The sequence below is a fragment of the Ovis canadensis genome, chromosome X (assembly GCF_042477335.2).
Source record: "Ovis canadensis isolate MfBH-ARS-UI-01 breed Bighorn chromosome X, ARS-UI_OviCan_v2, whole genome shotgun sequence".
NCBI lineage: Eukaryota > Metazoa > Chordata > Mammalia > Artiodactyla > Bovidae > Ovis > Ovis canadensis.
In genome coordinates, this window is record NC_091727.1 from 126,459,513 (window position 1) to 126,480,996 (window position 21,484).

Consider the following 21,484-nt stretch of genomic DNA (forward strand, 5'->3'; position numbering starts at 1 on the left):
GCCCCTGGGTCTGCTCTGCTCACCACAGTGTCTGGATTCCACAAATGGAAAAATAAAAATAGAAGATGGACCCACTCTCCCAGGAGAACACCAGGTTCAGAAAGAATACACTGGCATGGAGATGGCACTCTGTCACTCCTCGCCTCTTTTTCAGCTGCCCACTGGAAATGTCCCCATGTCCCTTTAAGCCCCACTCCCGGTTGACCCCTGCAGGCCTCCTTACCCTCTGCTCTGAAGTCATCCCATGGCCACATGGGTTCTGGTGGGGGCGGGGCCCTCTGTGACGTCACCAAGGGCCCAGCCCTGCCTGGTTCTCAGTCTCCAGGTGCCAGCACAGACCAGCGCACCAGGAGCCACTTTGTCTCAGCTCACGATGCGGTCGCTAATATGGTTATTTTTTTGGTCTACGTTTATCTCGTTTGTCTTTGCCTATATGTTTTATGTCCTGAGAGATGAAGCCAAAGAACCCCCATGGATGGTGCCCACCGGAAGGCACTTCCGAATTCGGCAGAGTCAACCAGAGCATGCCCCAGGCTGGTTTGGGAGCAATTCGCACTGGCTGTTAATCTTCCTCATGTTTTTGGTGATCCTGAAGTTTCCCGGAGGCGATGATGAAAGTAACGTGTGCACTCCTCCTGGCTGTCAGGGCTGTTCATCTGGCCCTCCAGGAAGAAAGAAGATAAAGGCTTCCCCCTACAAAGACTCTATGTGCGGTGCCTTAACCCAGGTCAAGACGAAACTTGTGAACCTTGTGTCCAGGATGCGGAATCTGAAACTCATTGCGGCAACCGGTGATAGACGCCAATGTCCCAATATCGAGGTTCTTGGTGATGCACAGAATAACATTACGGTATATGAGTTACGGGACACCGGAGACCCCGGTGGAGTGGATTTTCACATCAAGGAAGAAGCGTAGTTGAGTGTTGACCAACTGTATCCAAACCAATAAAAGTATTTTGAAGCAAAAGGAAAAAAAGCCTCTGCTATTTTTTATTCGCGCTCCAGTTTTACCTTTTCCAGAATGTGGTATAATTGGTATCATGCAGTGTATAACCTTTTCCAGACTGAGAGACCTGCGTTCGATCCCTGGCTTGGGAAGATCCCCTGGAGAAGGGAAAGGCTACCCACTCCAGTATTCTGGCCTGGAGAATTCATGTGTATGTTTTTGTGTGGGCATTAGCTTTCAAATCATTTGGTGAACTATCTAGGAGCAAAATTGCTAGATCATAAGGTATAATAGTGTTTAGCTATGTAAGACATTGCTTCCAAAATGACTGTACCATTTTGCATCCCCATTAACAATGAATGAGAACTCCTCTTGTTCAGCTGAACAATAGCCAGGCTGTCCTATCACCCACTGAACTACAGAGTAGTACCCCACCCAGGGTACCCCTTTAAGTCCCTGACATGCCGATCCACAGAGTAGGACCCCAGTGGGGGCGGGAGGGGGTTCTCTATGTGCCTGACACCGAACAATAGAGAAGGACCCCAGCAAGGGAACCCTCTAAATGCCTGAACTGGCAGAGCTATGGAGAAAGACTAGCCAAAGAGGCCTTCTGATTGCTAGCTACCAGAGGCTCAACAAACAACAAACAAACAAAAACATACTCTGATAGGGCCATAACTCCTGTGGCTGAGGCAGTCTGTGTCCCTGCACATTTGGTGCTGTCAGGGTCCCTGTGACCCAAGCAGCTGCATCACCGTCATGCTCAACCCTCACTGGGGCAGAGCTTCCACAGACTCTGCATCTATGCACACGGTGTCACTTTGGTCGTGTCCACCTCTTTGAGACCCTGTGGACTGTGGCTTGCCAGGTTCCTCTGTCAGTAGGGTTCTCCAGGCAAGAATACAGGAGTGTATTGGCCAATACTAGTTCCCCATAGCCTTCTACAGCACTATATTTCCCGCTGTCCTAGCTGCCAACTCCCATGAAAGCAGCTGCACCACCACCATACCTGGCCCTCAATGGGGCAGACCCAAGTCCTCCAGGGCAGCCTCAGGAGTAAAGCCCAGTGGACGACCTACCTGCAGAGGTGGAAATAAAACCACAGTTGAAACCCAGGGGTAGTGTGGCTAAGGAAGACCCAAAACCATCCCACCAGCTGTACAAGCTGCAAATTAAATCCACACAATCAACTAGGCAGCTTCTGTGTCTACAGAATATATAAAAGGACACTGAGAGCTCCCACATAAGAAAATGTGGTAGTTCTGATCACTGTGGACATTGGAAGCAAGCAGACACAGGAGTAGGACCAGATTAGAGTCTAAGCTGCCCTCATAGCAGGCCCAGAGACCAACACAGTGTTGGAGGGCAACCTACGGAGGTGAGGTGAACTGTGACTCCCAGCAAGGGAAAGGACACTGACAGCAGTGACTCAAGAAAAACTTATTATTCTTCTATTTTGACTTGTTCTGTAGGTTTTTTTTATTTTTTCTTTTCTTTTTGACATTTCTGTTTTCCATTTTCCCCCACTCTGTTGTAGTTGTTGGTTTTATTAGCACTGTGAAATATAATTAAGCTTTTGAGTGTTTTTTTTTCTTTTTTCAATCACACTTTTTATTGCTGTTATAAATCTCCTAGTCTACATTGGCCTTTTGTAGTTCTGCGGAGTTTTCCTTTCCTTTTTTTTCCTTCTTTTTTTAATTTTTAAAAACCTATATTTTTCCCTACATTTATTCCTTTGCTTTTCCTACTGTTCTTTTCCCCTTGCTGTTAATCTTTAACATATATGTATCTTCTTTATCTACCTTTATTTAACTTTGCATTTCTATACTTTCTCTCTTTTTTTGATAACTAAAATTTAAATTTTATTTGGATTTCATCTGTTTTTTTTTTTTTTTTTCCCCCACTAATACACTGTTTTCCCTCTGAGATGTAATCCGGGGTACTGTATTGGATTAGTTTTCATAACTCCTCAGGATCCTCTGGTCTGAGACACTGTCTTACACCTTTACTGTTTTTTCTTGACTTTGACAATTCTTTGTTTAAAAATATAAATTTATTTATTTTAATTGGAGGTTAATTACTTTACAATGTCATATTGGTTTTGCCATACATGAATCCGCCACGGGTGTACAAGTGTTCCCAATCCTGAACCCGCCTCCCACCTCCCTCCCCATACCATCCATTTGGATCATCCCAGTGCATCAGCCCCGAGCATCCGGTATCATGAATCGAACCTGGACTGGAGATTCGTTTCACATATGATACTATACATGTTTCAATGTCATTCTCCCAAATCATCCCACCTTCGCCCTCTCCCACAGAGTCCAAAAGACTGTTCCATACATCGGTGTCTCTTTTGCTGTCTCGCATAAGGTTATCATTACCATCTTTCTAAATTCCATATATATGCGTTAGTATACTGTATTGGTGTTTTTCTTTCTGGCTTACTTCACTCCGTATAATCGGCTCCAGTTTCATCCACCTCATTAGAACTGACTCAAATGTATTCTTTTTAATGGCTGAGTAATACTCCATTGTGTATATGTACCACTGCTTTCTTATCCATTCATCTGCTGATGGACATCTAGGTTGCTTCCATGTCCTGGCTATTATAAACAGTGCTGGATGAACATTGGGGTACACGTGTCTCTTTCAGTTCTGGTTTCCTTGGGGTGTATGCCCAGCAGTGGGATTGCTGGGTCATAAGGCATTTCTCTTTCCAGTTTTTTAAGGAATCTCCACACTGTTCTCCATAGTGGCTATACTAGTTTGCATTCCCACCAACAGTGTAAGAGGGTTCCCTTTTCTCCACAGCCTCTCCAGCATTTATTGCTTGTAGATTTTTGGATTGTAGCCATTCTGACTGGTGTGAAATGGTACCTCATTGTGGTTTTGATTTGCATTTCTCTGATAATGAGTGATGTTGAGCATCTTTTCATGTGTCTGTTAGCCATCTGTATGTCTTCTTTGGAGAAATGTCTGTTTAGTACTTTGGCCAATTTTTTGATTGGGTCATTTATTTCTCTGGAATTGAGCTGCAGGAGTTGCTTCTATATTTAATCATTTGTCTATTGCTTCATTTGCTATTATTTCCTCCCATTCTGAAGGCTGTCTTTTCACCTTGCTTATAGTTTCCTTTGTTGTGGAGAATCTTTTAATTTTAATTAGGTCCCATTTGTTTATTTTTGCTTTTATTTCCAATATTCTGGGAGGTGGGTCACAGAGGATCCTGCTGTGATTTATGTCAGAGAGTGTTTTGCCTATGTTCTCTTCTAGGAATTTTATAGTTTCTGGTATTACATTTAGACCTTTAATCCATTTTGAGTTTATTTTTGTGTATGATGTTAGAACGTGTTCTAGTTTCGTTCTTTTACAAGTGGTTGACCAGTTTTCCCAGCACCATTTGTTAAAGAGATTGTCTTTTCTCCACTGTTTATTCTTGCCTGCTTTGTCAAAGATAAGGGGTCTGTAGGTGTGTGGTTTATCTCTGGGCTTTCTATTTTGTTCCATTGATTATATTTCTGTCTTTGTGCCAATACCGTACTGTCTTAATGACTGTGGCTTTGTAGTAGAGCCTGAAGTCAGGCAGGTTGATTCCTCCAGTTCCATTCTTCTTTCTCAAGATTGCTTTGGCTATTAGAGGTTTCTTATATTTCCATACAAATTGTGAAATTATTTGTTCTAGCTCTGTGAAAAATACTGTTGGTAGCTTGATAGGGATTGCATTGAATCTATAGATTGCTCTGGGTAGTATACTCATTTTCACTATATTGATTGTTCTGATCCATGAACATGGTATATTTATCCATCTATTAGTGTCCTCTTTGATTTCTTTCACCAGTATTTTATAGTTTTCTATATATAGGTCTTTAGTTTCTTTAGGTAGATATATTCCTAAATATTTTATTCTTTTCGTTGCAATGGTGAATGGAATTGTTTCCTTAATTTCAATTTTCTCATTATTAGTGTATAGGAATGCAAGGGATTTCTGTGTGTTGATTTTATATCCTGCCACTTTACTATATTCATTGATTAGCTCTAGTAATTTTCTGGTGGAGTCTTTAGGGTTTTCTATGTAGAGGATCATGTCAACAGTGAGAGTTGCAAACAATGAGAGTTTTACTTATTCTTTTCCAATTTGGATTCCTTTTATTTCTTTCTCTGCTATGATTGCTGTGGCCAAAACTTTCAAAACTATGTTGAATAGTAGTGGTGAAAGTGGGCACACTTGTCTTATTCCTGACTTTAGGGGAAATGCTTTCAATTTTTCACCATTGAGGATAATGTTTGCTGTGGGTTTGTCATATATAGCTTTTATTATGTTGAGGTATGTTTCTTCTATTCCTCCTTTCTGGAGAGTTTTTATCATAAATGGATGTTGAATTTTGTCGAAGGCTTTCTCTGCATCTATTGAGATAATCATATGGCTTTTATTTTTCAATTTGTTAATGTGGTGTATTACATGGATTGATTTCTGGATATTGAAGAATCCTTTCATTCCTGGGATAAAGCCCACTTGGTCATGGTGTTTGATCTTTTTAATGTGTTGTTGGATTCTGATTGCTAGAATTTTGTTAAGGATTTTTGCATTTATGTTCATCAGTGATATTGGCCTGTAGTTTTCTTTTTTTTTTGTGACATCTTTGTCAGGTTTTGGTATTAGGGTGATGGTGGCCACATAGAATGAGTTTGGAAGTTTACTTTCCTCTGCAATTTTCTGGAAGAGTTTAAGTAGGATAGCTGTTAGCTCTTCTCTCAATTTTTGGTAGAAGTCAGCTGTGAAGCCGTCTGGACCTGGGCTTTTGTTTGCTGGAAGATTTCTGATTACAGTTTCAATTTCCATGCTTGTGATGTGTCTGTTAAGATTTTCTAATTCTTCCTGGTTCAGTTTTGGAAAGTTGTACTTTTCTAAGAATTTGTCCATTTCTTCCAAGTTGTCCATTTTATTGATATATAATTGCTGATAGTAGTCTCTTATGATCCTTTGTATTTCTGAGTTGTCTGCTGTGATCTCTCCATTTTCATTTCTAATTTTATTGATTTGATTTTTCACCCTTTGTTTCTGGATGAGTCTGGCTAATGGTTTGTCAATTTTATTTATCTTTTCAAAGAACCAGCTTTTGGCTTTGTTGATTTTTGCTATGATCTCTTTTGTTTCTTTTGCATTTAATTCTGCCCTACTTTTTAAGATTTCTTTCCTTCTACTAACCCTGGGCTTCTTCATTTCTTCCTTTTCTACTTGCTTTAGGTGTAGAGCTAGGTTATTTATTTGACTTTTTTCTTGTTTGTTGAGGTATGCCTGTATTGCTATGAACCTTCCCCTTAGCACTGCTTTTACAGTGTCCCACAGGTTTTGGGTTGTTGTGTTTTCCTTTTCATTGGTTTCTATGCATATTTTGATTTCTTTTTTGATTTCTTCTGTTATTTGTTGGTTATTCAGCAGCGTGTTGTTCAGCCTTCATATGGTGGCATTTTCAAGAGTTTTTCTCCTGTAATTGAGATCTAATCTTACTGCATTGTGGTCAGAAAAGATGCTTGGAATGATTTCAATCTTTTATGAATTTACCAAGGCTAGATTTATGGCCCAGGATGTGATCTATCCTGGAGAAGGTTTGGTATGCACTTGAGAAACCCGTGAAATTCATTGTTTTGGGGTGAAATGTCCTATAGATATCAATTAGGTCTAACTGGTCTATTGTATCATTTAAAGTCTGTGTTTTCTTGTTAATTTTCTGTTTAGTTGATCTATCCATAGGTGTGTGTGGGGTATTAAAGTCTCCCAGTATTATTGTGTTACTGTTAATTTCCCCTTTCATACTTGTTAGCATTTGTCTTACATATTGCGGTGCTCCTATGTTGGGTGCATATATATTTATAATTGTTATATCTTCTTCTAGAATTGATCCTTTGATCATTATGTAGTGTCCTTCTTTGTCTCTTTTTACAGCCTTTGTTTTAAAGTCTATTTTATCTGATATGAGTATTGCTACTCCTGCCTTCTTTTGGTCTCTATTTATGTGGAATATCATTTTCCAGCCCTTCACTTTCAGTCAATATGTGTCCCTTGTTTTGAGCTGGGTCTCTTGTAGACAACATATATAGGGGTCTTCTTTTTGTATCCATTCAGGCAGTCTTTGTCTTTTGGTTGGGGCATTCAACCCATTTACATTTAAGGTAATTATTGATAAGTATGATCCCATTGCCATTTAGTTTATTGTTTTGGGTTCAAGTTTATACACCCTTTCTGTGTTTCCTGTCTAGAGAAGATCCTTTAGCATTTGTTGGAGAGCTGGTTTGGTGGTGCTGAATTCTCTCAGCTTTTGCTTGTCTGTAAAGCTTTTGATTTCTCCTTCATCTTTGAATGAGATCCTTGCTGGGTACAGTAGTCTGGGCTGTAGGTTATTTGCTTTCATCACTTTAAGTATGCCCTGCCATTCCCTCCTGGCCTGAAGAGTTTCTATTGAAAGATCAGCTGTTATCCTTATGAGAATCCCCTGTGTGTTATTTGTTGTTTTTCCCTTGCTGCTTTTAATATGTGTTCTTTGTGTTTGAACTTTGTTAATTTGATTAATATGTGTCTTGGTGTGTTTTGCCTTGGGTTTATCCTGTTTGGGACTCTGGGTTTCTTGGACTTGGGTGATTATTTCCTTCCCCACTTTAGGAAAGTTTTCAGCTATTATCTCCTCAAGTATTTTCTCATGGACTTTCTTTCTGTCTTCTTCTTCTGGGACTCCTATGATTCGAATGTTGGAGCGTTTAACATTTTCCTAGACGTCTCTGAGATTGTCCTCATTTCTTTTTATTCGTTTTTCTTTTTTCCTCTCTGATTCATTTATTTCTACCATTTTATTTTCTACCTCACCAATCCTATCTTCTGCTTCTCTTATCCTACTGTTGGTTCGCTCAAGAGTGTTTTTTATATCATTTATTGCATTATTCATTATATGTTGACTCTTTTTTATTTCTTCTAGGTCCTTGTTAAACCTTTCTTGCATCTTCTCAATCCTTGCCTCCAGGCTGTTTGTCTGTGATTCCATTTTGTTTTCAAGATTTTGGACTATTTTCACTATCATTATTTGGAATTCTTTATCAGGTAGAATCCCTATCCCTTCCTCTTTTGTTTGGTTTGGTGGGCATTTATCCTGTTCCTTTACCTGCTGGTATTCCTCTGTCTCTTCATCTTGTTTATATTGCTGTGTTTGGAATGGCCTTTCTGTATTCTGTCATTTTGTGGATTTCTTCTTATTGTGGAGTTTCCTTGCTGTGGGTAGGGTTGTACGGGTGGCTTGTCAAGGTTTCCCGGTTAGGGAAGCTTGTGTCGGTGTTCTGGTTAACGGAGCTGGATTTCTTCTCTCTGGAGTGCAATGAAGTGTCCACTAATGGGTTATGAGATGTCAATGGGTTTGGAGTGACTTTGGGCAGCCTGCATATTGAAGATCAGGGCTGTGTTCCTGTGTTGCTGGACAATTTGCATGGTATGTCTTTCTCTAGAACTTGTTGGCCCTTGGGTGGTGCTAGTTTTCAGTGTAGGTATGGAGATGTTTGATGAGCTCCTGTCAATTAATGCTCCCTGGAGTCAGGAGTTCACTGGTGTTCTCATGATTTGGACTTAAGCCTCCATCTTCTGGTTTTCAGTCTTATTTTTACAATAGTCTCAAGACTTCTCCATCTATAGAGCACTGTTGATAAAACATCTAGGTTAATGATGAAAATTTTCTCCACTTTGAGGTACACCTGGTGAGGTACACAGAGTTACATGGAGAAGAGAAGAGGGAGGAGGGAGATGGAGGTATCCCAGATGAGATGAGGTGGAATCAAAAGAGGAGAGAGCAAGCTAGCCAGTAATCACTTCCCTATGTGCTCTCCACAGTCTGGATCCCTCAGAGATCTTCATGGAGTTACACAGAGAAGAGAAGAGGGAGGAAAGAGACAGAGGTGGCCAGGAGGATAAAAGGGGGGAATCAAAAGGAGCGAGACAGATCCAGTCAGTAATCAGTTCCTTAAGTGTTCTCCACAGTCTTGAACACACAAAGAGATTCACAGAGTTGGGTAGAGAAGAGAAGGGGGAGGGAGGAGATAGAGGCGACCTGGTGGAGAAAAAGGAGAGTCCAAAAGGAGAGAGAGCAATCAGGCCAGTGATCTCGCTCCCAAGTAAACATGGGTAATGAAGATTGGGTTCTTAAAGGTACAAAATTGATAACCAATACCAATAAGCAAAGATTAAAAATCTAGAGTAGAGGTTGGATTTTCAAAAATATAATATTAAAGAAAAAGAAAACAAAGTCATGAAAATTATTATATATATATATATATATATATATATATATAAGAAGTTTGCTTTAAAAAATAGGGTCTCTTTCCTTTGCAAAGTAATAGTAGGTTATAAAAATGAAAATTAAAGGAGTAATAGAGGACTTACAAATAAAAATTTTTTTAAATTTTAATTTTTTTAATTTTTTTAAAATTAAACAATGATAGTAAAAATAGTACAAATATATCTAGATCTTTCTCTGGTGGTGTTGTGGGCAGTGTGGGTCAGTTCATTTTCAGATAGTTCCTTGATCCGGCTTATATTTCTCAAGAGCTATAGGCCCCTTCCTATGTAGTTGTTACTAACTACAGGGTTTTAATCTTTTGCACCTGTCATTTCCATGAGGTTCCCTCTCTTTTAGCTTCTGTTTGCTGGTCTCTTCAGTGTCTGATTTCCACCCTGACACAAGGGGGTGGTGGTGGACACTTTTTTAGGCTCACTTGTTCCGTTGTGCCGTGGGGAGGGAGGGACGCTGCAAATGAATAACACTGGCACATGCTCACAGTGTCTCAGCCACACTGGGTTTCCCCCGCTCATGGCGTGTGTGCTTTCCCTGTCTACACTGCTTAGGCTCTACATTGCTCTGCAGGGAGCAATGTCTGAGGCCCGCCTTGGGTGATATGCACTTCCCAGGTCTAAACTGCTTAGGTTCAGGTACTCAGGTAGTCCTCAGAGGCGCAGACTTGGTTGGGTCTGCGCTTTGTGCCCTTCCCAGGTCCAAGCAGCTCAGGTGACCAGGTGTTTGGCAAGCGTGGTCGGTGCGACTTATCATGTCCTGTGTCCCTGCCACTTGTTTTTCTGGGTGTACAACCAGTGCCTCTTCTCAGGCTGATGTTGACCATCCAGAATCCCAAGAAGTCTTGGTTAGCAATGAAGCCTGCTTACAGTTTGGTAGATACTGCCTCTCTAGGGCCTCGATTGCCCTCTTCCCGCTCTGGCTGCCCTCTCCTGCCTTTCACCAGGCAGGGGGATGGGCCGGGCTAGCTCTGCTCAGTCCTTTGTTCTATGAGCGGGCTTGACAGTGTCTTAGGTTAGGGCTTTTTGCATAGCTCTTGTCAGTCCTTTGTTCTGTGAGTGGGCCTGTCAGTGTCTTAGGTTAGGGCTTTTTGTGTGGTAGCTACCCCACACTCTGGTTTGCTATCCCAAGTTATTTCCCTCAGATTGCCCTTGGGGCATTCAGGCCCGGTCCTTACTCTAAGCAATGGAGCCTGCGCCTCCTTGCCCAACCCCCACTTGCTAGTGGTGGATGCAGGTGTCTGCGCTGCTTCTCTGCTGGGGGAGTTACCGTTGGGCATATAATCTGTGGGTTTTAATTATTTACTTATTTTTCCTCCTGGTTATGTTGCCCTCTCTGGTTCCAAGGCTTGCCACAGACTTGGCAGTGAGAATGTTTCCTGGTATTTGGAAACTTCTCTCTTTTTTAAGACTCCCTTCCTGGGACGGAGCTCCATCCCTATATCTTTGTTTCTCTTTTTATCTTTTATATTTTTTCCTACCTTCTTTTGAAGACAATGGGTTGCTTTTCTGGGTGCTTCATGTCCTCTGCTGGCATTCAGAAGTTGTTTTATGGAATTTACTCAGCATCCAAATGTCCTTTTGATGAATCTGTGGAGGAGAAAGTGGTCTCCCCGTCCTATTCCTCTGCCATCTTAGGAACACCCCCACATTTCTATTTCTATCTTTCCTTTCTTTCTCTCACCATATTCGTTAGTTTTGTTTTCATTGCTTTATTCCCCAGTTGGCACCTTGCTTTAGTTTTGTTTTCCAGTTTGTGCTTTAGTTAGCTTTGATCTTAAATGGTGGATATCATTTTTGGTTTCCTTCATTCACCAGGTCAATCTATTGTACTTTATTTTTGTTGGACTGTTTTGATTTTGCTTATGGGTGTATATGTATATATTTCATTATTTTAATGATTATTTGCCTGATTTTGTAACTGCCATTTGTCTGGGGTTCATCTTTCATTTCTCATTTTTGGGTATTTGTTTTAATCTCTTTTAATGCCATAACAAACTACCCGTGGACTCTCCATTTCTGGCCGGAGATCAAGCCCTGACCTTTGGAGTGGGAGCACTGACTCCAAGACCCTAGACTACCAGAGAACTCCTAACCCTAGGGAGTATCAACTAGTGAGAACTCCCACAAATGAAACCCCTTGAGTACAAGACCCAGCATCCCCCAAATACCAAGTAGGACTCTGCACAGGACACCTCATCCAAACAACAAATAAGACAAAAATACAAACCCAATCATCAGCAGACATGATTACCACCTCACTCAGCCTTGCCCATCTGAGAAAAAAAAAAATACTCAGCACAAATCTCTCCCTATATGAAGCTTACGGATACCACTGGACCAAACTTAGGAGGGCAGAAACAAAAAGGTAGAAAGAATTCAACCCTGAAGACTGGGAAAGGAGACCTCAATCACAATAAGTTTAAAAAAAATAATGAAAAAGCAGAGAAATATGGCACAAATGAAGGAACAAACTGAAAACACTAAAGTCCAAATAAATGAAGAAGAAATAGGCAAACTACCTGAAAAAGAATTCAGAATAATGATAGTAAAGATGATCAAAAACCTTGAAAACAGGATGGAGAAAATGCAAGAATCAATTAACAAAGACCTAGAAGAATTAAAGAACAAACATACAGAGAACAACACCATCACTGAAATTAAAAATACTTTAGATATTCAGATATTCAATAGCAGAATATCTGAAGCAGAAGAATGGATCAGTGAGCTGGACGATAAATGGTGGAGATAACTGCTGAAGAACAGAATAAAGTAAAAAGAATAAAAATAACTGAGGATAGTCTCAGAGATCTCTGGGACAATATTAAATGCACCATTTTGAAATTTTCCCCAACATGGAAAAGGAAATAGTCAAATGATAAAGAACAATCTCAAGTTGAGTCTATCTGGACTACATTCCCTGTGCCATGGTAAGAGGAGAGTGAAAAAGTTGGCTTAAAACTCAACATTCAGAAAACTAAGATCATGGTATCCACTCCCATCACTTCATGGCAAATAGATGGGGAAACAGTGGAAACAGTGTCAGACTTCATTTTGGGGGGCTCCAAAATCACTACAAATGGTGACTGCTGCCATGAAATTAAAAGACGCTTACTCCTTGGAAGGAAAGTTATGACCAACCTAGACAGCATATTAAAAATCAGAGACATTACTTTGCCAACAAAGGTCCGTCTAGTCAAGGCTATGTATGGTAGTCACGTATGGATGTGAGAGTTGGACTATAAAGAAAGCTGAGTGCCGAAGAATTGATGCTTTTAAACTGTGGTGTTGAAGAAGACACTTGAGAGTCCCTTGGACTGCAAGGAGATCTAACCAGTCCATTCTAAAGGAAATCAGTCCTGAATATTCATTGGAAGGACTGATGCTGAAGCTGAAACTCCAATCCTTTGGTCACCTGATGCGAAGAACTGACTCATTGGAAAAGGAGAAGGGGACGACAGAGGATGAAATGGTTAGATGGCATCACAGACTCAATGGACATGAGTTTGAGTAAACTCCAGGAGTTGGTGATGGACAGGGAGGCCTGGTGTGCTGCAGTCCATGGGGTAACAAAGAGTTGGACATGACTGAGGGACTGAACTGAACTGAATTAATTTGAAGGCTAACCACAATTAGACATTTTTTGCCATGATGAACAAAATAATTTTGCCAATTCTCTCGTCACTCTCTAGTTCCTTCTGTGATAGTCTAGGCAAAGTCCATCTTCCTTGAAATCACCAAAGACATCAAGTCTGACATTTTGGCACATGGCAATTCTTCTTTGAAACCTATTTTCACAAAGAAAAAAAAAAAAGTTTCATGCGTTATGAAACAAACCCCACATGAATCTTATGTTCAAATTCTGAAGGAAGAGAAAGATCGCTATAATCTCTTCAAACATTTTCTCATACCCCCTTTCTTTTTCTCTTCTTCTGGGACCCCTATAATTCGAATGTTGGTAGTGCTGGGTCTTCTTTGCTACATGTGGGCTTTCTCTAGTTGCAGCAAGCAGGGGCCACTGTTTATTGCGGTGCACGTGCTTTTCATTACAGTTTCCTCCCTTGTTGCAGATCATAGGCTCTAGGTGTGCAGGCTCAGTAGTCGTGGTGCACAAGCTTATTTGCTCTGTGGCAAGCAGAATCTTCCCAGACCAGGGATCGAACCCATGTCTCCTGCTTTGGCAGGTGGATTCTTATCTACTGGACCACCAGAGAAGTCCCTAAAAGTTTTAAATATTTTAACAAATATTTTTCACAATGACTGTGTGCCAGGCACCTTTCTTAGCCCTTTACATATAATCATTTTATCTTTACCACAACTCTCTGGCAGAAGTAATGATTTAATTTCCAGTTTAGAGATGAGGACAGAGAAGGCAATGGCATCCCACTCCGGTACTCTTGCTTGGCAAATCCCGTGGGTGGAGGAGCCTGGTGGGCTACAGTCCATGGGGTCGCAAAGAGTCAGACATGACTGAGCGACTTCACTTTCATGTTTCACTTTCATGCATTGGAGAAGGAAATGGCAACCCACTCCAGTGTTCTTGCCTGGAGAATCTCAAGGACAGGGGAGCCTGGTGGGCTGCTGTCTATGGGGTTGCACAGAGTCAGACACGACTGAAGCGACTTAGCAGAGATGAGGAAACTGAGGCACACAGAGGTAAAATCAGTCACCTGAGGTTCAACAGCTAGGAAGAGACAGAATCAGAATTCAGACCCAAGAAGCCTGGCTCCACATTCTGAGGGCTTATTCACTATTCTGTGCTACTCTTCTGACAATACCGTTGGCTTCCCTTTTATGTTCTAGTCCACAGCGCCCCCTTGTGTTTTATTTATTCCCAACCGTTCTGAATAATTGTCCTGCCTATCCCCACCAAGACTCCGTCCAAGCGAAGAACTGGTAGTCCCGCTTCGTCCAGGAGAACTGGTAGTCCCTCCCCTCCACCAGGTGTAGCCAAGCTCCCAGAATGGGATCCAAATACAGGTGAGTGGTGGTGATGTGCTGAACTGGCAATCATATCTGGCCATTATTTTCCTGGCAGTAAAACTGTCGACTAAAAAACACAGTCACAACCTGAAAGTAGAGTTATTTTATTTGGTGGGAATGTTTAGGACTCCGAGCCTGGGAGACAGCATCCCAGGAAAAACTGCTCAGAGGAGTTTGCAGGAGGGGAAGTCAGGCTATATACAAGTTTGCAACAAGGGGAGCAGGCAGTCTGATCTTCAAAGATCAGGTATCAGGTGAAGGAATTTAGGGTTCTGTGTATGGGAAGATGCAAGCCTCTGGGCTCGCTGAATTCACTCCTTTCATATGCACCGCAGCCTTCTGGGGCCATCCTGTTTTCTTGTTCACCTTGCTTCTTGCATTCCCCCAGCTCCTCAGCAATCACGGTGGGGGGCGGCAGCATCCGATGGATTGCAGTTTTGGGAACCCTCATTCACCTTTGAAGGCCAGAAATCGCTGATGGCTGTGACATTTCTTGCTGATTAATATGGCAGGAGGTATTTTCACTTTACAGTCGGATCAGCGGTAAAGAATCCACCTGCAAACAGGAGCCTCAGGAGACACAAGTTCTATTCCTGGGTTGGGAAGATCCCCTGGAGAAGGAAATGGCAACCCACTCCAGTATTCTTGCCTGGAGAATCCCCGTGGACAGAGGAGCCTGGCAGGATACAGTCCATAGGGTCACAAAAGAGTCGGATAGGACTAAAGGGACTTAGCACGCACGGGGAAGAAGGAGAGACAGCAGATACAAGAGGAATTTCCAAGGAAAAATCAGCAGTATTGTGAGGCATGAGGAAGTAGAGGCTCCTTCAAGGATCATCTTCTGGCCTGAGTGACTGGGCAGGTGAATGGTGTTGCCACTCACTGAGATGTGGGTACAGAAGGAAGAGCAGGTGGGCAGGGAAGGTAGTTATAACAGCAGGCATCCATGGCACATGCATCATGGGGGGAGCAGGCAGACACTGATCACTGTGCTCACTTTACTGAGGAGGGAATGTGAGGTTCTGAGACCTGAAGAAACTTTCCCAAAGTCACAGAGTGAGTAGCAGGGTCGGATTTGAACCCAGGTCCTTCTGACTGCATGTCTGGGCTTTTAACTGGTTGGATGGAAGGCAATCAGCCTATGCTCAGACCCCCTTCCCTCGTTCTGCCTGCTATTTCAACCCTGATTATTGTCTGTCTTCATGCCTCCTGATTTGCTGCCTTTCTAGAACTTTAATTTTGGCTTGGGCTCTGACCCTGGCTGCCAACCATTCCATGACTCTCAGCCTTTCTTTAATCTTCAGTGTTTAGATAACTGCCTTCTCACCACCCCATCCCCCTCAAGGCCACACTCTACCCTCTTCCCGTGCATGCTTCACCCAGACCATGACTCAATTGACTCTACAGTGTATGAGACCCTTTTCCATTTCCCATCCAACACTGAGTCTCCATGCCCAGATTCCTGTCTTCTAGTCTCGCCCTGTAATGAATAGCAGGGCTGTGACTCAGTTTCTATCTTGAAATTTTGTGTCAAGGGATGCTTGAATTCCATGCTCTGCGTGCATGTGAGTATGTAGAGATTGGTTCCATATACTAGAATTTCGTGGACAGAGGCTGGATGTCCCCAACATTGCTGGACAGTCCTACATAGTGAAGAATGCCCTGGATTCTGCCTAACTTTTGAATGCCACCTCCCCTACCCAGTTATTCACTTAGATGAAAAAAATCTATTTATAATGATCTGTGCCTAAAGCATAACTCTGCTTTACACATTAAAGATTTTTTGCATGGTTTGAGTATTTGCTTGTAATTTCCAGAAATACAACTACTGTGTAAATGGAAAGAAAAATTGAATTTTGTTTAGTTCAGGACTCTCCCAAGAGTTGTTTACCATTTTTGAAGATCAAGTTGCTGACAGTGATGCTGCTCATGGTAAGGGAGTCACTAATGCAATGCCCTGTAAAGGTCTGTATTTGTAGCATAATTTGCACCTATGGGGTTTCTACACAAAGGTGCAAGTTTCTGCCTGTTTCCTTCGATCTTCTAATGTGGTGCGGCCTGAACCTTTACAGATGGATTAATTACAAATATTTTCCTTTTATTTCTCCTTAACACCGCAGTTAGGCCTTTGTCTGTCTATCTCTATGTGTTTCCCTCTGTCTCTCTCTCTCTCTCTGACACACACACATAAATACATAAAATTGCGTATATATTAGATATATTACATTGTCCGTGTCTTTCCTTGTTTCCTTGATTCTTTGTTTTCAGGATAGCAAATTGTTTGTTAAAAAGGCAAGCACTTACTAAAGTGCCCAAAGCTGTTTCAAATTCTTTGTATGTATATCTCACTTAATCCTCACAAAAGCCAAATGAGGTAAGGCTTATTTGCACTTTTATTTTGCAAATGAAGAAACGGAGTCACAGAGACGTAAAGTAATTGGCCAAAGTCACACAGCTGGCAAGTGATGGAGCTGCAGTCGGAACCCAAATCTGTTTGACTTCAAATGCAGTGTGCATTCAGTTGCTGGGTATGTGGTAGATTATCTGTCATGCTTCTTATCAGTGTTAGAACGGACTCAGAATGATTCTAAGGGCAATGTATTCCAAAATCTTTGAGGGTTCCTAGAAAAAGTACAGAGAGCCTCAGAGGATGGCAAATACTCTTGTATACATCTGGGCATGTTTGCTTGGAGGCTTCCCTCATGGCTCAATGATAAAGAATCCACCTGCCAATGCAGGAGATGCAAGAGACGCAGGTTCCATCCCTGGGTCGGGAAGATCCCCTGGAGAAGGAAACGGCAACCCACGTCAGTATTCTTGCCTGGGAAATCCCATGGACAGATGAGCCTGATGGGCTGCAGTCCATGGCGTCACAAAAGAGTTGGACACAACTTAGCAACTAAACCACCAGAACATGTTTGCCTGACACTCACATATCCAGTCAACTGATCTGAGTCAAGTTGAATGGTGTCTTATTCCTTAATTGCTTCTTGTATCCAATCAGATTGTATAAGGCCCGAGCGTAGCTCTGTGCCAACCATACTTTCCATTTGAAAAAATAACGTACATTATCTGACACAGAATACGGCAATGGGACCAAAGAGGTTCCATCCGGACTCCTAAATCCCTACCCTATCAGCAGCCAGCCACCTTTATAGGACTTGGTGACTACTGAGATACTCACTCCTTTATTTTTCTCAATTAATAAGCCATCTCAGGTGAAAATGCATGTTACATATCTGCCTTATTCAGAGAAACGGGCCATCCATCGTGCTTCGTGTAGGTGCAGCCTTCGCACCCCCATTGAGAACTACAAAGCTCATGTTCAGGCAGCTCTGAGGTCCACCACTAGATGGCAGCGTTCTCCAGACTTTGAATGACAGAAAAGTCCAGCTTCGTTTAATGCCAGTTCATGAGTCATAGGTCAAATGAACCATCTTTTCTGCCACTAGAAGAATGCCCACATGTTTTCCATGCTGCAGTTTCTGGAAAGGTAACTTGCTTTTGGCAACTTGTTGACATTTGAACAGTAATCTGGTACAGCTGGGTCTCCTCTGTTTTAGTACAAATACTCATTGAGCACATACTATGTTGCAAGTGCCTTCACTACCGAGGGGCCTGGGTTCGATCCCTGGTTGGGGAACTATGATCCCACAAGCTGCATGGTGCAGTGGGGGAGAAAAAGGAAGAAAGTCACCATCTCATTGGGGACATTGATCCCTGAAATAAAATTTCTATGATAATATCGTAAGCACTGTGGTGTAAGCGGAGTAAGCGGAGATGTGGTACCCACATCAATCTGGAGGCTCAGGGAAGTCCTTCTGGAACAGGTGACACTGAAAACTGAGTTGCAAAGAAAGGGCGGTTAATAGCCAGGGAAGAATGTGGGGAAGGGGATTTGGGACAGAGGAAACAGACTGAGCAGGAAGCTTGCGACAGCATGATGTGTGCTGAGGAAGCAAGTGGGAGCTAATGGAAACAATAAGAGAATATGGAATGAGGTGCAGGGTAGGTAGAAGTGAAGTTTAGGAATGCAATAATGATATCACAACCAGGAACTGATACATAAAACCATGTGCTCTTCCCAACTACCTCTGGAGATAAGAGCATCACAATCTTACCTTGAGAAGGCACAATCTCTTCATTTCTCACAATGCCATGGTGCAACTCAAAATAACTTTGGCAAACATTTATTCAACCTGTACTAAGTAGTGAGCACTATGCTAAGAGCTGCTTCGTGCATTGCCTTCTTCCATATATGCAATAATCTAGGTGATGGATACTTTGAGGCTATTATTATTCTCATTTTACAGATGAGGAAACCTAGGTTCAGAGAGGTTAAGTGACTTGCTCAGGATCACACAGCCAACAAGTGATGGAGCAGGAGTTTGAATCGAAGCATGAACTAAGTACAGAGGAGGTATAGGAAAGAGAGAGAATCACAAATAATGTCAGTAGGCATGGGCTGAGAGTGACAAGGGGGACTTTCTGACACAGCTAATGCCCAAGATGAGTTAAGTGAAATGGATAATAATAATAGAGTAGTGAAAACACATAATGTTTTCAAATATGCATAGGCTCTGTACTGTTTCCACTGTTTCCCCATCTATTTGCCATGAAGTGATGGGACTGGATGCAAGGATCTTAGTATTCTGAATGTTGACCTTTAAGCCAATATTTTCACCCTCCTCTCACTTTCATCAACAGGCTCAAGAGGCCCATAAGGGTGGTGTCATCTGCGAATCTGAAGTTATTGATAATTCTCCTGGCAATCTTGATTCCAGCTTGTGCTTCATCCAGCTCAGCGTTTCTCATGATGTACTCTGCATACAAGTTAAATAAGCAGGGTGACAATATACAGCCTTGACGTACTCCTTTTCCTATTTGGAACCAGTCTGTTGTTCCATGTCAAGTTCTAACTGTTGCTTCCTGACCTGCATACAGATATACCAACAGGAGGTCAGGTGGTCTGGTATTCCCATCTCTTTCAGAATTATCCACAGTTTGTTGTGGTCCACACACTCAAAGGCTTTGGCATAGTCAATAAAGCAGAAGCAGATGTTTTTCTGGAACTCTCTTGCTTTTTCGATGGTGCAACGGATGTTGTCAATTTGATCTCTGGTTCCTCTGACTTTTATAAATCCAGCTTGAACATCTGGAAGTTCATGGTTCACATATTGTTGAAGCCTGGCTTGGAGAGTTTTGAGCATTACTCTACTAGCATGTGAGATGAGTGCAATAGTGCGGTAATCTCAGCATTCATTGGCATTGCCTTTCTTTGGGGTTGGAATGAAAACTGACCTTTTCCAGTCCTGTGACCACTGCTGAGTTTTCCAAATTTGCTAACATATCGAGTGCAGCACTTTTACAGAATCATCTTAGGATTTGAAATAGCTCCACTGGAATTCCATCACCTCCACTAGCTTTGTTCATAGTGATGCTTCCTAAGGTCCACTTGACTTCACATTCCAGGATGCCTGGCTCTAGGTGAGTGATCACACCATCGTGATTATCTGAGTAGTGAAGATCTTTTTTGAATAGCTCTTCTGTGTATTCTTGCCACCTCTTCTTAATATCTTCTGCTTCTGTTAAGTCCCTACCATTTCTGTCCTTTAGTGAGCCCATCTTTGCAGGAAATGTTCCCTTGGTATCTCTAATTTTCTTGAAGAGATCTCTAGTCTTTCCCATTCTATTGTTTTCCTCTATTTCTTTGCATTGATTGCAGAGGAAGGCTTTCTTATCTCTCCTTGCTAGTCTTTGGAACTCTGAATTCAAATGGGTATATCTTTCCTTTTCCCCTTTCCCTTTCACTTCTCTTATATTCACAGCTATTTTTAAGGCCTCCTCAGACAACCTTTTTGCATTTCTTTTTCTTGGGGATGGTCTTGATGCCTGTCTCCTGTACAATGTCATGAACCTCCATCCATAGTTCATCAGGCACTCTATCAGATCTAGTCCCTTAAATCTATTTCTCACTTCCACTGTATAATCATAAGGGATTTGATTTAGGTAATACCTGAATGGTCTAGTGGTTTTCCCTATTTTCTTCAATTTAAGTCTGAATTTGGCAATAAGGAGTTCATTATCTGATCCATAGTCAGCTCCTGGTCTTTTTTTTCGCTGACTGTATAGAGCTTCTCCACCTTTGGCTGCAAAGAATATAATCAATCTGATTTTGGTATTGACCATCTGGTGATGACCATCTGAAGAATCATCTCTTGTGTTGTTGGAAGAGGGTGTTTGCTATGACCAGTGCATTCTCTTGGCAAAACTCTATTAGCCTTTGCCCTGCTTCATTCTGTACTCCAAGGCCAAGTTTGCCTGTTACTCAAGGTGTTTCTTGACTTCCTACTTTTGCATTCCAGACCCCTATAATGCAAAGCACATGTTTTTGAGGTGTTAGTTCTAGAAAGTCTTTAGGTCTTCATAGAACCATTCAACTTCAGCTTCTTTAGCATTGCTGGTCAGGGCATAGACTTGGATTACTGTGATATTGGATGGTTTGCCTTGGAAAGGAACAGAGATCATTCTGTCGTTTTTGAGATTGCATCCAAGTACTGCATTTCAGACTCTTTTGTTGACTATGGTGGCTACTCCATTTCTGCTAAGGGATTCTTGCCCACAGTAGTAGATATAATGGTCATCTGAGTTAAATCCACCCATTCCACTCCATTTTAGTTCGCTGATTCCTAAAATGTTGATGTTCACTCTTGTCATCTCCTGTTTGATCACTGACAATTTGCCTTGATTCATGGACCTAACATTCCAGATTTCTATGCAACATTGCTCTTTATAGCATTGGACTTTGCTTCCATCACCAGTCACATCCACAACTGGGTGTTGTTCTGCTTTCATTTAGTTCAACATTCAGAAAACTAAGATCATGGCATCTGGTCCCATCACTTCATGGCAAATAGATGGGGAAACAGTGGAAACAGTGACAGACTATTTTTGGGGTCTCTAAAATCTCTGCAAATGGTGACTTCAGCCATGAAATTAAAAGATGCTTACTCCTTGGAAGGGAAGTTATGACCAACCAAGATCGCATATGAAAAAACAGAGACATTACTTTGCCAGCAAAGGTCCATCTATTCAAGGCTACGGTTTTCCCAGTAGTCATGTATGGATGTGAGAGTTGGATTCTAAAGAAAGCTGAGCACCGAAGAATTGATGCTTTTGGAGAAGACTCTTGAGCATCCCATGGACTGCAAGAAGATCCAACCAGTCCA

At 41.9% G+C, this 21,484-nt stretch overlaps 1 protein-coding gene across 1 annotated transcript; it reads left to right on the forward strand.

Moving 5' to 3' along the window:
* Nucleotides 1–373: 373 nt before the first annotated feature.
* On the forward strand, nt 374–916 carry LOC138930851 (protein FAM209-like). Its single transcript, XM_070291242.1, has one exon. The coding sequence runs from the start codon at nt 374–376 to the stop codon at nt 914–916; it is 543 nt and encodes a 180-aa protein (XP_070147343.1).
* The last annotated feature ends 20,568 nt before the right edge of the window (nt 917–21,484 follow it).